Source organism: Vitis riparia, chromosome 1 (assembly GCF_004353265.1).
Source record: "Vitis riparia cultivar Riparia Gloire de Montpellier isolate 1030 chromosome 1, EGFV_Vit.rip_1.0, whole genome shotgun sequence".
In the NCBI taxonomy this organism is placed as follows: domain Eukaryota; kingdom Viridiplantae; phylum Streptophyta; class Magnoliopsida; order Vitales; family Vitaceae; genus Vitis; species Vitis riparia.
Genome location: NC_048431.1, coordinates 8,243,770 through 8,258,049, shown reverse-complemented (window position 1 = coordinate 8,258,049; position 14,280 = coordinate 8,243,770). Strand labels below are relative to the sequence as shown.

Sequence of the window (14,280 nt, the reverse complement as noted above, 5' to 3'; positions counted from 1 at the left end):
AGATTTGTTTACCAGACCAAAAAGTAAGGCTGAAACCTTTCAATCCAGGAGTCACACTCTTCTTCCCCTTCGTTAAGAGAACATACCGCTCCAATATAAACAGAACTAACGAAATTGCCATCTTAACGTCATTTTCTCCTTGTGATATTTTGCTGATGGTGTCAATAGTGTTGTTAGCCAGCATAAGAATCCCAGTTGACCTATCAGCGACTGAGCATGCGCTGTCTAATCAAATAGAGATTTCTTTGGCATGATTCACCACTTTGTTTTGTTTTGGTAGAGACAGGTTTTGGGTAAAAGTTTCATGTGCATACCCAAACTAGCAACTCACCCCAGTGAGACATTCTTGCATTTTCATGAGCCATCCTAAATGAGAACCCACCCATGGTCATCCCAATCCTAAATGTGAGTACCGGGATAGCAACTACGGGTCTCATAGGTGCAACAATTAGTCTTTAAATACATCTATCATAAGATGAGAATTCTCAGTTACCAATTATTATTATTAAGATTGGGAGAGTAGAAAACATCCATGCACAAACATGTATACATGACCCATACCTGCTAAAGGAAGAAACCCCTTACTGTCTAGTTATCCATACATGAAACTTTAGAAACAAGTTTTAAGGCAATTTACACAAAGTACCATCCCCTGTTCACAGACAGGTCATAATCCTTCAAGTATCTTTACTACTTAGTGGCACTTGGCACTATAATCAGCCTTCAACAGCCTTCTCAGTCTTTGCTCGCTTAGCTTCATAATCTTTGACAGCTGCCTTAATTGCATCCTCAGCAAGCATGCTGCAGTGCAGCTTCACTGGAGGAAGAGAGAGATGTTTGGCAATCTCCCTTTATTGTCATCAAATATACACATCAGAACAAAAAGATAAAAATTAAAAATAAAAACTTTGAGAAATCAGTAGCAACAATAAAAAATATAATGCAAGTTTTCAGGCACAGGTAACCACAAAAGTCTTATTAAAGATAAAAGAAGGAAAATAAATGAAATGCAAACCATTATTATCCCTCTTTCTGTAAAAATTTTATTCAAAACCAGCCAAAACAGCTCAAATAATTCCAAGTCATTTTAATGCATAAAAGGAAGAAAATTAGCTTCCCTTTCCTGTTAAATCATGCTAGTTAATTATACTCTTAATAACAATAAACCAAGCATTTTGAAAATTAGTACTGCTTGTATCAGCTGGTAAAAACTTTCTTCAATCCCAAACTATTAGCTGGGAGCCCGCACAAAAGCAAGAAACTCCTCCGAATTTTCATATCATTTTCCTAGTTTGCACAGGGCATAGCTTATCTTGAACCTGGCATAGCTAGGATTTCCACCATAGTACTTCAATGGTGAATAATCTATTGTGAATAACCCAATACCACAAATATCCCGTCAACTATATGCAAAATCTTGAATTACATTGGTAAAGTAACCTTTTTTTTTTCTCTGGTTCTTGCTGGAACTCAACCCTAGACCTTCCAACATCCCCTACCCCAATGCCTTCCTCATCAGGCCTCAAGGACTTATGTTGGAAAAATCTTAAACATCAGTAGAAAGCAGAATCCTCAAGATTATAATAATCCTAAAATGACAACATATGCTTATTTTTCTAGAACACATTTTCTTTCACTGCCAACTTAAAATCTTCCTCGAACTATTCCCCAAAAAATTCAAAGCAACTCCAGAATTCCAAAGTGCTCCGTGGATATGAATCAGAAAAACTATGCAGAGAATCTAGATGGATGTCAAATGTGATCACTATAAAAGGTTCCACTGTTTCATTCCGGCAGGGAGAGTTAAGGGGCTAAGCAATTGGGCTTCCACGTGGATTGAACACTCCCTGCCAAGTATTTGGGATTACCCTTGGGTGTGTCTTTCAAGTCCTCTGTTTGGTCCTCAGTTAAGGGGAGGTTCAATTACATGGAAGAAAAAAATATTTGCACTAACGGTTGTACACTTATCCTTTTGAAAGAGCATCTTCTCCAGTTTACGATCATGCTTTTTGCTGCCTCCAGCAATTCCTCAGAAGGTAAAGGACAGATTAAAAAAGATTCAAAGGGACTGCATTTTAACAAAAAGATCATTTGGTGAGGCAGTAAACAGTCTGTTCAGAGAAGGCTATAGGGTACTTGGGCATTAGATGTCTTGAGGCTCTCAACAAGGCCTTGCTGGGAAACCTATTAATATATATATATATAACTATCAAAAAAAGTAAGGCCTTGCTGGGAAAGAGGCTTCAAAGTTTCACAGTGAAGTAAATCACCATAGTTTATGGAGATAGGCAACTGTGAAGAAATCCATGGAAATGCAAAGAAGAAGAAGCTTTAGAGTGACTAAAGAAGCCCACCCTGAGGGGTAGCTCAGTTGGTCCGGCCTTGGGTTTTCTCCCCAATGATCATTAGTTCGAGTCCCCTCAAGACCACTGGAGGTTTACCTGGTTGTTAACTTCAGGGCCTCGTGAGATTAGTCGAGGTGCGCGTAAACTGGCCCGAACATCCACAGTTATAAAAAATAAAAAAGAGTGAGTAAAGAAGCCAATTGTTTTGAGGTCGTGGAAAATCCATTAGGAAGCAATGGAATGGTTTCTTCCTGAACATGAGTTTTCAGTTGTCAGCTCCATTGGAGCAAGTTTTCATGGAGAAAGCAATTTAAAGATCATTAACTAGTGGTGTCCCATTTCTTATTTGCAAACTATACTTTGGTCTTCTGTGAGGATTCCTAACAGTAGGTATTTATCAAGCTCAAAATCAATCTGGATAAAAGCGAATTGATTCCAATTGGAAGGGTTACGGATGTAGAAAGTCTAGCTACAGAATTGGGCTACAAGGTGGGGAAACTCCCTTCCACTTTTTTTTTTTCTTTTTTTTATAAGTAGGAAACTCCCTTCCACTTATGATTTACCTTTAGGAGCCTCCTGTAGATCTGAAACAGTATGGGATGTTGTGGAAGAAAAGTTTCGCAGAAAATTGTCATTATGGAAAAGACAATACATTTCTAAAGGAGGGAGACTTACTTTGATTAGAAGTACTTTATCGAACTTGCCAATATTATGTCTTTGTTTGTCATCCCTAGAAGGGTTAGATTGAGATTAGGGAAGATTTCTCTGAGGAGGTGGGGCTTTGGAGAAAGCCTCATTTTGTTAGTTGGTTGATTATTTGCACAAAGAAGAGAAAAAAAGTGTGTGTGTGTGTGTGGGGGTGTGTGGGGGAGGGGGGAGAGGGACTGGAAATTAGAAGTCTCTCTTGAATTGGGCCCTTCTTGGTAAGTGGTGCTGGAGATATGTCTCTAATGGGAATGTTTTGTGGAAGCAAATTATTGAGAGGAAATATGGGAAAGAATGAGTGGGTTGGCATCCTTGTGAAGTTAGAGGTGGGTATGGGGTTGGTGTTTAGAGAGCTATTAGGAAGGGGTGGGACCTTTTCTTCAGTAAAACCTCCTTTGAAGTGGGTAATGGTAGAAGGGTAAAGTTCTTGACGGATAAATGGAGTGGGGAAGAGCCCTTGTGCTTGTCTTTCCCTTCTTTGTATACTTTGGTGGCCTCCAAGGAGGCTTGGGTGGCATATTATTGGGATGACACAGGAGGAATGGGACACTGGACCCTACGCTTTACTAGGCACTTTAATAATTGGGAGCTGGACATCATTGAGACTTTTCTCTCCAGGTTGACAGGGAATTTGGTCAGGAAGGGCGATAATGACATGGTGGTATGGAAAGACGATAAGAGGGGATTGTTTTCTATCAAATCTTTCTATGAGGTTTTGGATGTGGGGAGGGTGATCATCTTTCCAAAGAACATTATTTGGAATATGTTGGTACCATCCAAAGTCAACGTTTTTGCATGGGAAGCTAGTTAAAGAAGAATGCTAACTTTAAATAATCTCCAAAAGAGAGGGCAACCCTTGGTAAATATATGTTATCTGTGTAAGCATGAGGGGGAGTCTATTAATCAATTACTTCTTCATTCCTTTAAAGTTTGTTTTCCTTATTTAGGGGGTGGCGTGGATGATCCTTTCTTCGGTGAGGATTCTGTTCTTAAGTTGGCAAGGCTCCTTTCTTGGGAACAAAAGGAAAAAGGTGTGGAACGCTACTCCACTTTGCATTTTTCAAACAATCTTGAGGGAACAAAATCAAAGAGCTTTTGAAGATAAGGAACACAATGACCAATGATTAAAACTTTTATTTCATTGTAATCTCTCTTCTTGGGTTAGCATGTATATAAGGGAAGACTCAATGACCTAGTTTGATTTTGTAGAGTGGGTGGGGTCTTGTTGAGGAATAGAGTGGTTTTTTTTTTTTTAATGCTCTTTTTGGAGGGCTTGCCTAAGGTGCTCATTGTATACATCCTGTGTACGCTGGTGTACTTGGCTACTTTCTCTAATTTTAATATACATTCCCTTACCTATCAAAAAAAGGAGATTAGCTTATCTCTAGCAGTGTTAGACAAAACATGTTTCTGTGGTAGTTGAGGGATGAGGGAAGAAGGAAAACGGTGGTTTGCAGTGGAGTCCAAGTCCTTTGAGATCTCTATTGAGGGGCTTGGAAGGAGTCTGAGAGGGGTCATAGTGGAGCGTGGAAGAGGTTACTCCAGGTGGGTCAGATTTGGGGAACTCAGTCTAAGCTGCCTTCTGGCAGGAGTGGAAGCTTGTTGCAGAGATGTTGAGTTGCCAAGGTGGAGCAAAGGGTGGATGGAGAATGGAAGGTTGTTTAAACTGGAATGCCGGGAGAATGGGGTTGGAAGGTTCATTTTCTGCAAGGTGGTCACGACAGAAAAAAAGAGCTTCTCCATGGTGTTCCCAGAAGGAGAAGGAATCCATGGGGGATGGTTCATAGTGGCTGAGAATTTAAGGGTGCTCAGGGTGGTTCCTTTTTCGGAGAAAAATGTGGAGCCACAGGCTGTGTTTGGGAACAGCCGGAAGGCTGATAGTGGGAAGAATGGAAGTGAGAGGATGTCATATGCAAGTGTTGTAAAAAAGAATGAATGTTTGGAGGAGGAGACTATTTGGTTGCAGATTGGAGAAGGAGCTGTGCAAGGCAGAGAAGAAAAGCTTAGGAGGTGTTTGGTTGGGAAGATGGAGGAGGGACCTTTTTTAGTTTCAGAGGTTCAGGTGTTAGAGTTGTGGGCAAGGAGCACTTGGTAGTTGAGATGTGGCATGCAGGTGCATATTTTTGGGGGGTCTTTAATCCTTTTTGAGTTTGAGGATGTCTTGGAGGCAAAAAGGGTGTTGATGAGAGGAGCTAGAAGATTCAGGGAGAGACTTATCAGTTTGGATAGATGGCATCATGAGACTGGGTGCTTGGTACAGGAGGAGGCTTACAAGGAGTCGTGGGTGAGAGTATTGGGTCTCCCTTTGCATTTGTGGAGCCGTGAAGTCCTCATTAAAATCGGGGACTGCTGTGGGGGATTCGTAGAAGTGGACGAAGGTTCGGAGAATTCGGTCCAAATGCAGTGGGCTAGGATCCTAGTGAGATCGAGCGGGAGAAGACTTCCCGGCTCTTTGCAGCTAGTGATCGGGTCTATATGCTACTCAATCCAGTTGTGGCGGGAAGTCCTCCCGAAATTTTCAATGGTTGTTCCGAGAAGTTTCAGTGAAGGGTCGCCTGAGTCGAAGGTTAAAGGTGACGGTGGTGGTGATCCACGCGCGAGCAAGGGAGTGGAGAAAGACCCTGGCCAGGAGCAGACTGGTAGAGAAGACGTGTCAAGCTCTGGAGGGAAGAGTGGTTGTTTCGGTGAAAGATTGGACAGCCATCTCCAAAAGGGAGTTGCAGGCGGGGTCGTTTTTGGAGGCGGTGGCAGGAGGGCCTGTTTGGAGATGACAGGGGTCTCTAAGGGGGCAAGCGGGCCGGTGGGGGAAAGCCCAGTTGAGAGGCAACAAGATAAAAGGGGAGATGGGCCTGTGTTTGAAGTAAGGGGAGGATTGGGCCTGGCCCATTTCGGGGGCCCTTCTCTTTTAAGTGAGGGGGGCAGCGTGGGGGTGGAGAACCCGCTAGGGCTCATCGCGGGGGACGATCGCGCAGCAGCGACTGTCCCGCTTGAGTGGTTCGAGCCGCCGGATGCTTGGAACTCAGGCGCCGACGAGGTTCTCCAGGCTGAAGCGTCAAGGTACTCCTCTTCTCCCTCTCCTTTGGTGTCTCGGGGGGTGCGGGCATTCTCTTCTTCTTCTATTTCTTGTCGGAAAAGAGCGGTGAAAGGGTCTAGGGGGGTGCAGGCCCTCTCTTCTTCTTCTCTTTCCTGTCGGAAAAGAGCGGCGAATGGGTTTCGAAGACGCAGCTGTGGATCGGCGACGGAAATGGTTGGAGTGGAGGGGGACATTAGCCCCCTGAACATGGTATTGGCTGACGGAAGGGATGAGGCGGTCTGTTCCGGGGAGGAAATGGCCATGGTTTTGGTCGGAGAGACGAGTTTTGATGAAAGAAACTCTTTGAGGCAGACTGTGGGTGGAACGGAGTCAGTTGAGGAATGGAAATCCTCGTCTTGTTCAGTTTAGTGATTTTCTGGGCATGCCAACCACGGGATGTGAAGAGGAAATTTTAAATATGCTCAAGAAATGGATCATGAGGAAAGACCAGAAGAATCAGAGGAATGGGACTAAAAGGGTCAAGGTTGAAACCTCAAAGTCTGTAAGGGAACTTAAAAGGTTGGAGTGCTCCATTAATTTTAAAAGTTCAAGGCATGGAAGAGCTCTATTTAGAGAGAGTGGGGGGTCAGTCTCTGAGGGTAAATGAAGTTAAGAATTATCTCCTGGAAAGTGAGAGGGGCAAATGATAGAGATAAACGAAGGCTCATCAAATCTCTAATCAAGACTCAGAAAGCGGATTTGGTTTGTTCGTAGGAGACCAAAATCCAAAGAATGTCGTCTAGTCTGGTTCGGTCCTTGGGGGTGGGAAGATCATTGGAGTGGGGAGCTCTTGATTCTCGGGGTATGGCAGGGAGAGTGTTAGTTTTTTGGGATACTAGAGTTCTAGAGCTATTGGAAATGGAAATTGGGAATTTTTCGGTTTCTTGCCGATTTAAAAATGTGGAGGATGGTTTCTGTTGGGTCTTTACAGGGGTGTATGGCCCTGCTATTGGGAGGTTGAGGGAGGATTTCTGGGAGGAATTGGGGACAATCAGGGGTTTGTGGCAGGACCCGTGGTGTTTAGGGGGTGATTTTAATGTTATTAGATTTTTGGGAGAAAGGAATAGGATATCAAGACTGTCGTCTGCAATGAGAAGATTTTCGGAGATCATTGACGACTTGGAGTTAAGGGATTTCCCTTTGCAAAGGGGGTCTTTCACGTGGAGGGGTGGGTTGAATAATCAGACTCAGTCAAGGCTGGACAGATTTTTAGTTTCAGAGGATTGGGAATGTTATTTCAGTGGGGCAATTCAAAGTCTGTTACCTAGAATTGTCTCTGACCACTGCCCAATTTTGCTGGACTGTGGAGGAACGAGGAAGGGGTCTTCCCCATTTAGGTTTGAGAATATGTGGCTGAAGGAAGAAGGTTTTAAGGATTTACTTAGGAATTGGTGGGTGGGATTCAGATTCAGAGGTTCCTTTAGTTTCATGCTGTCTGAAAAGCTGAAAGCGCTTAAGGCCTGCTTGAAGGTGTGGAATAGAGAAGTGTTTGGGAACGTGAATGCTAGAAAAGAATCAGCTTTGAAGCAGATGATGTTTTGGGATTCAATAGAAGGGGATAGGGTGTTGAATACTGAAGAGCAAAATTCCAGAAAGCAGGCTTTGGAGGAGTATGAGAAGTGGGTGTTAATGGAAGAGACAGCTTGGAGGCAAAAGTCGAGAGAGCTATGGCTGAGGGAGGGAGACAAAAACACTGGATACTTTCATAAAATGGCCAATGCTCACAAGAGGGTCAATTCCATGGTGAAGATCAAGATAAATGGGACGTGGGTTTCTGAAGAGAATGACATTAAGGAGGGTGTGGTTCAGGCTTTCCACTCTCTATTGTCAAAAACAGCTGAGTGGAGGCCAAGGTGCAATGGGCTGCAGGTTGGGGTCTTGGAAGGGGAAACTGCAACTATGTTAGAAGCTCCTTTTTCTGAGGAAGAGGTTCTTGGTGCTCTATCGGATCTCAATGGGGATAAAGCTCCTGGTCCTGATGGTTTCACAATGGCGTTTTGGCAATTCAGTTGGAGCTTTTTGAAGGAGGAAGTGATGGGGTTTTTCAGGGACTTCATGATCAGGGCAAGTTCGTCAAGAGCATAAATGCATCTTTTCTGGTTCTAATTCCTAAGAAAGGAGGAGCTGAAGACCTCAAGGACTTTAGACCTATAAGCTTGGTGGGAAGTCTTTATAAGTTGTTAGCAAAGGTGTTAGCTAATAGGCTTAAAAAGGTGATGGGTAAGCTAGTGTCCAAGTTCCAAAATGCTTTTGTGGAGGGAAGGCAAATCTTGGATGCCTCGTTGATTGCGAATGAGGCAATTCATTCAATGCAGAAAAGTGGGGGAGGGGGCATCCTTTGCAAGCTAGATATTGAAAAAGCATACGACCATGTGAATTGGAGTTTTCTATTTTGGTTGATGGAAAGGATGGGATTTGGAGCTAAGTGGATCAGCTGGATTTAGTGGTGTATTGGGACTGTCAGTTTCTCTGTCCTGATTAATGGAACTTCCTCAGGTTTTTTCAAAAGTTCTAGGGGTTTTGAGACGGGGGGTGGGGGGGAGATCACTCACTTGTTGTTTGCGGATGACACCTTAGTTTTTTGTGAGCCTTCCACTAATCAGGTGTCCTATTTGAGTTGACTACTTATGTGGTTTGAAGCAATGTCAAGGTTGAAGGTAAATTTAGACAAAAGTGAGATCATCGCGGTGGGAAGAGTGGAGAATGTAGAGGAGGTGGCCCTTGAGTTTGGATGCAAGGTCAGCAAGCTTCCTTCTACCTATTTGGGTCTTCCTTTGGGGGCTCGCTTCAAGGAGGTGGCTACTTGGGACGGAGTTGAGGAAAGGTTGAGGAAGAGGCTTTCTATTTGGAAAAGGCAGTATATCTCCAAGGGGGGCAGAATGACCTTGATCAGGAGCACTCTGTCCAGCATGCCTATCTATTGTATGTCCCTGGTTCAGATGCCAAGAAGCGTGAGTTCAAGATTGGAGCGAATCCAAAGGGATTTTCTTTGGGGTGGTGGGGCATTGGAAAGGAAGCCTCATTTAGTGGAATGGTCTATTATTTGCTCAGATAAACGAAAGGGCGGTTTGGGTGTGAGAAGCTTGGCGTTGCTAAATAAGGCTCTCCTATGTAAGTGGAGTTGGCGTTTTGAGGTGGAAAGGGAAGCTTTATGGAGGCAAGTCATAAGTGCAAAGTACGGGGAAGAAAAGGGTGGTTGGAGGTCTTGTGTTGTGAGAGGAAGTTATGGGGTTGGGTTGTGGAAAGCGATTAGGAGAGGGTGGGAAGCAGTAGGTAACAATTTGGTCTATTCTGTGGGAAATGGTAGGAGGATTAGATTCTGGGAGGAAAAGTGGTGTGGAGATGATAAGTTGTGTTCTCTTTTTCCTTCTCTATATGCTATATCCTTGGATAAGGAGGATTGGGTAACGGATGTATGGAGTCATTCTGGAGGGGGGGTGTGGGCTCCTAGGTTCTCTAAGAGAATTAATGATTGGGAGGTGATCGAGGTGGAACGCCTTCTCTTGAGGTTGCAAGGGAGGAGGGTTTACAGTGATGTGGAAGATGAAGTAATTTGGACTAAGGCAAAGGACGGAAGATTCTCAGTTAAGTCTCTTTACAAGGATTTGGAGCCGGAAAGACGTGAAGAATTTCCTGCAAACATCATTTGGAATTCTTTGGTGCCTCCAAGGGTAAGTTTTTTTGCTTGGGAGGCCACGTGGAAAAAGTCCGTAACATTGGATCGTCTTCAGAAAAGAGGGTTCTCCTTGGCTAATAGATGCTTTTTGTGTTTGGTAGAGGAAGAATCTATTGATCACATTCTCTTGCATTGTGGGTTGGCCAGAAATTTATGGAGCTTACTTTTCTCTCTCTTTGGAGTTTCGTGGGTGCTCCCCTCTTCAACAAGAGAGGCGTTATTGGGGTGGTCAGGGCCTTGTGTGGGAAAGGAAAGGAGGAAAGTGTGGCATTCAGCACCCTTGTGCCTTTTTTGGACTGTTTGGAAGGAAAGAAACAGTAGGGCTTTTGATAATGTAGAGCATTCGATTCAGGGGTGTAAATCGGTTTTACTTTGTAATCTGTGGGTGTGGTCCAGGGGTTTTTTTGTTTCTGGCCCCACTTCCGTTGTAGATTTTGTTGATTGGTTAGGCCATGGGTAAAGGTTTTTCTTTGTATACTTCCTGTATACGGTGGGGTGCTTCATTGAAGTGCCTCTTTTTATTAATATACTGTCTCTTTATTCATCAAAAAAAAAAAAAAAGGAGATTAGCTTTTTGTTCCTTTTTTTCTCTTCCACCTTTAACTAAACACTAATGATGATCAACTAACAGAAGTACCTCCTGTTCAAAGTTAACTCGCACACATATGTTTCCTAATTAACAACCATCAATATAAATTCCTCTCAACTACTATTTTACACCACCTTCTAAAACTTGTGATGGTGTTCTTTCACCATAGACCAGATGATCATCTCTGTTCATACTAAAGAAATTCTTGTGTGCATGATCATGAGAAGGAAAAAAAAATTATGTTGCTCTGGTTTAAAAAACAACAGCCCTAAAACCCATAACCTTGTTTCCATGGACTATTTAAATGACAAGAAACTGAAGTTCCTAAGCATTATGTTTAAAAATTGAAGATCAAGTACAGAAGAGAAGCAATGAATTTTAGTGGGTGAAAAATTTAAACATCAAATTTCTTGAAGTAAACAGTTGTCAGGTACCATAAAAAATTTTACAACTGAAATGAATCAAACTATTTAGTAAGTAAAGAATTTAAAATCTGCAATTAATAAATGATACCAAATTAACTGATAAAGATACAGAACTTATAACTACCATAATAAACCTAAACTAAAGACAGGAACAGTACATCACTGAATATCTATTTCTTACCCTTTCCAAGTGGGGGTTAAATCATTAGACTTGATTCCTGCAAGAGACTCCTAGTAACCATCCCCGACTCCTAGTAACCTCTTATAACAAATAATTCAATAATATGCATATACATAACCCTAGGTGAGGATTCTTTGATTGGAAGGTTTAGTTGTAATATCTGAATAATGCACTATCTGAAAAATTTTACTGTCAATTGAATGAGTGAGAAAACTATAGTTAGAGTACATGTGTCCATTTCAGATTGGGTGATTTGCTAGATTTTTCGTCAACTAATTTGAGTTGAATTTGCAACATGTCATCACAATTTTAGATTAAATATATAAGGCATTGAGACTTTGCATGTGGGATTAATGAATTCATGAATGAATGATGTTAGTTCTTTTTTTCATTGGAGTAAGAGAAGTAATGGGCATAAAGGTGGCACATGCACCTAATTGGAAGAGAGAGAGAGAGAGAGGAGGGCAAAGAGAGATAGTCTCCTCCTCTTTTGCAAAGTGGTTTTGAAAAAATAAAATAAAAGCATAAGTTGCTAAGCTCACATGGGTTTCTCAAAGTGAAAGACAACAACTTTGAAAGACAACAAAGAGAGATAGTCTCCTCCTTTGCAAAGTGGTTTTGAAAAAATAAAATAAAAGCATAAGCTGCTAAGATCATGTGGGTTTCTCAAAGTGAAAGACAACAACTTTGAAAGTGTATCCTGCTTGGGTTCTTGTGAAATTTTGAGAGAATACTTATCTCAACACAAGGAACATAGTGGTGAACTTTGTTTTTGAAACTAATTATCCAATATTCGGGTTTGGGAAAGTGGCTTGGGCTTGAAGTGTTAGTGGTTTTATGGGAACTTCTATTTTTTGCCTTTGTTATCTTGTACTCCTTATTCTTCCATGTAAGATATAAGTTGGTTTTGTTTTAGATTTTATCAATGTGATATTATAGTTTTATCAATGTGATATTATAGTTGTTACAAAGACTAATTTTCAGAATAAGCGTCTTGGGATTTTGTTCATAAACATTCTATTTTATGGAATAACTTGTTGAGTTAGAATTGTTGTGAATAAAATAAATTGGTATTGTAGAATTGATTGTTGAGATGTCAATGTTGAACGTAAAATAATATATTGTGTGAATCGGAAATGAAAATAAAAGAAATTGAGAAAATGAAAAGATCCTATAGAGGGTTAATTAAGAAGAGAGAGGGATCTTTGGTGTGAAAGACACAAAAATTTACCTCAAGAAGACTAAGTGAGGAGTGCATTTGGATATAGACATACAATTTGGTGAAAGCTTGAGAATTACGGTGCATTGTGTGAGTGCATGTGTTCATTTTCATTTGCATTTTTAGCAATGATATATATGTTATATGTTAAATTGACACTGAAATATTTATTTATGCATGCTTAGGTTATTTCATTTTATTTCTTTAGGTATGATTATTTATTTTTTATACCCCTGAAATGCAAGGAACCCTATTGAGCAATGTGGAAATGCTCACCTCCCTGTTCCCTAAATTTGTAGATGTAGATGTTAAGATGGTGAGCAACAATGTAAGAAGGGATAGAAAATGCAATCATAGGAAGTTTGGTATGGATTCAATTGAGGACAAGATAAAGAGAGGTTGTAACAGAAGGTTCATCAAGATGGTGAAGAAAAAAATGATTGCCAAGGATTATGTCAACGGCTAGGTGAGTAACATATAGTTGAATCTAGGTCTAGGCCTTTTTCCATGTTGAGCATAGCTTGTGAATCTGCTTCCATGAATTTAGAAAGAAAGTCTACTGGCAGAACATCCACATAAACCTACAGATCATGGCTACTCAAATGCACATAAACAAAGCAACGATTTCGGCATAACACAAAATAAAGGATGAAGGATAGAGATAAAAACTCACGTATTTTTTATGGATAGAACTTCCTCCGTTTGCCTGCCTTTCACCCATTCCGTGGCTGGAAGTGAGACCCAAAAACAAAAATCAGTACATTTCCCAAAGAAGAATCTCCTGGCTTTCAAAAATGTAATAATAAGAGCAAATTACAAATCAACATTACAGATGTGTTAATTATATATATAGCCCGATCAAACATAACCCTAATCAATCAATTCAACCAAAGAAAAGGGGGGAAATTTAACACTTTATAAGGAGAACCATTTCCGTTATCAGGAAATTGATCTCACCCGAGGGAGGGGGAACATTTTTCCTTACATCTGAATTCACCTTTTCTCCATAAACATTTTTTCCTCATGAAAATTTGCCGTAAATAAATAAATAAATAATGGAAAACAACACAAAGACCAAATTGATCGAGATAGAACTACAAAAATAATAATAATAATAATAAAGTAAAATAAAAAAATAAAAAAAAAATGAAATGAGTAACATAAAACCCACCAACCGAAACCATGAAATTCCAAAGAAACCGACCTAAAGAAGAAGAATCAATCCAACAAAATAAAATAACAAAACAACTCCACTTGGATGGACACAGAGACGGAGAAAAACAAAGAAAAAATTTCCGGCACTCAAATTAAGGGCACCGGTTGTATAATTCAGAAAATCCCAATTTCCTTTATTTCATTTTGATTTCACATAAGAAAAAGAAAAAGAAATAAATAAATACGGACCAACAGAGGAAGAGGCGATGGCGGATCCACAACCGAAGGTCTTGAAGCAAGCATCGACGATCTTTCCGGTTTGATCATCGACCTTGATTTGAAGCTTCATGACATCACCGCAAGCTGGAGCGCCAACGAGGCCAGTGCCGACGTCGGGATCGTTCTTGTCGAAGGATCCCACGTTGCGGGGGTTATTGTAATGGTCCACCACCCTCTCATGATAGAAACGAAGAAGGGCCTGCGATTGTGGCTGCTTGCCCTGTTGCCCTAACCCTAGAATCCTGCTGCAGCCGCTCCTAAGCATTTTCGCAGCTCTCAATCCTTTTGATTTGATTAATGGATTGATACCCTCTGTTATCTCTTTTTTCTCTTTAAATAGATAAACACCCTTCTGCCGACTTGGGACTTGAGAGAGGCGGTTTGGGGCTTATGCTTTGTGTGTGGATGACAAATGTCCAATGCTATCGCCTATCGGAGCCTTACAAATGTGATTTTGCCCATGTTAGGAAGATACTTTGCGCAACCACGCCAAGGGTTTAATTACAATTTATGTTTGGGAACTGATACTTTTTTAATAACATTTTTTTTTTATATTTTTCGGAAGTAAAATTACATTTAAAAACTGAATTATAAAAAACAATTTTTTTATTTTTATAAACAAAAAAATTGTTT

The 14,280-nt window shown here is 41.1% G+C and overlaps 1 protein-coding gene across 1 annotated transcript; it reads right to left on the bottom strand.

Moving 5' to 3' along the window:
* Positions 1-471: 471 nt before the first annotated feature.
* LOC117930667 (iron-sulfur cluster assembly protein 1-like) lies at positions 472-14,011 on the bottom strand. Its single transcript, XM_034851336.1, has 3 exons — positions 13,618-14,011; positions 12,887-12,941; positions 472-849 (listed from the first exon to the last, which is right to left on the bottom strand). The coding sequence occupies exons 1-3, from the start codon at positions 13,910-13,912 to the stop codon at positions 717-719; spliced, it is 483 nt and encodes a 160-aa protein (XP_034707227.1). The 5' UTR covers positions 13,913-14,011; the 3' UTR covers positions 472-716.
* Between the last annotated feature and the right edge of the window lie 269 nt (positions 14,012-14,280).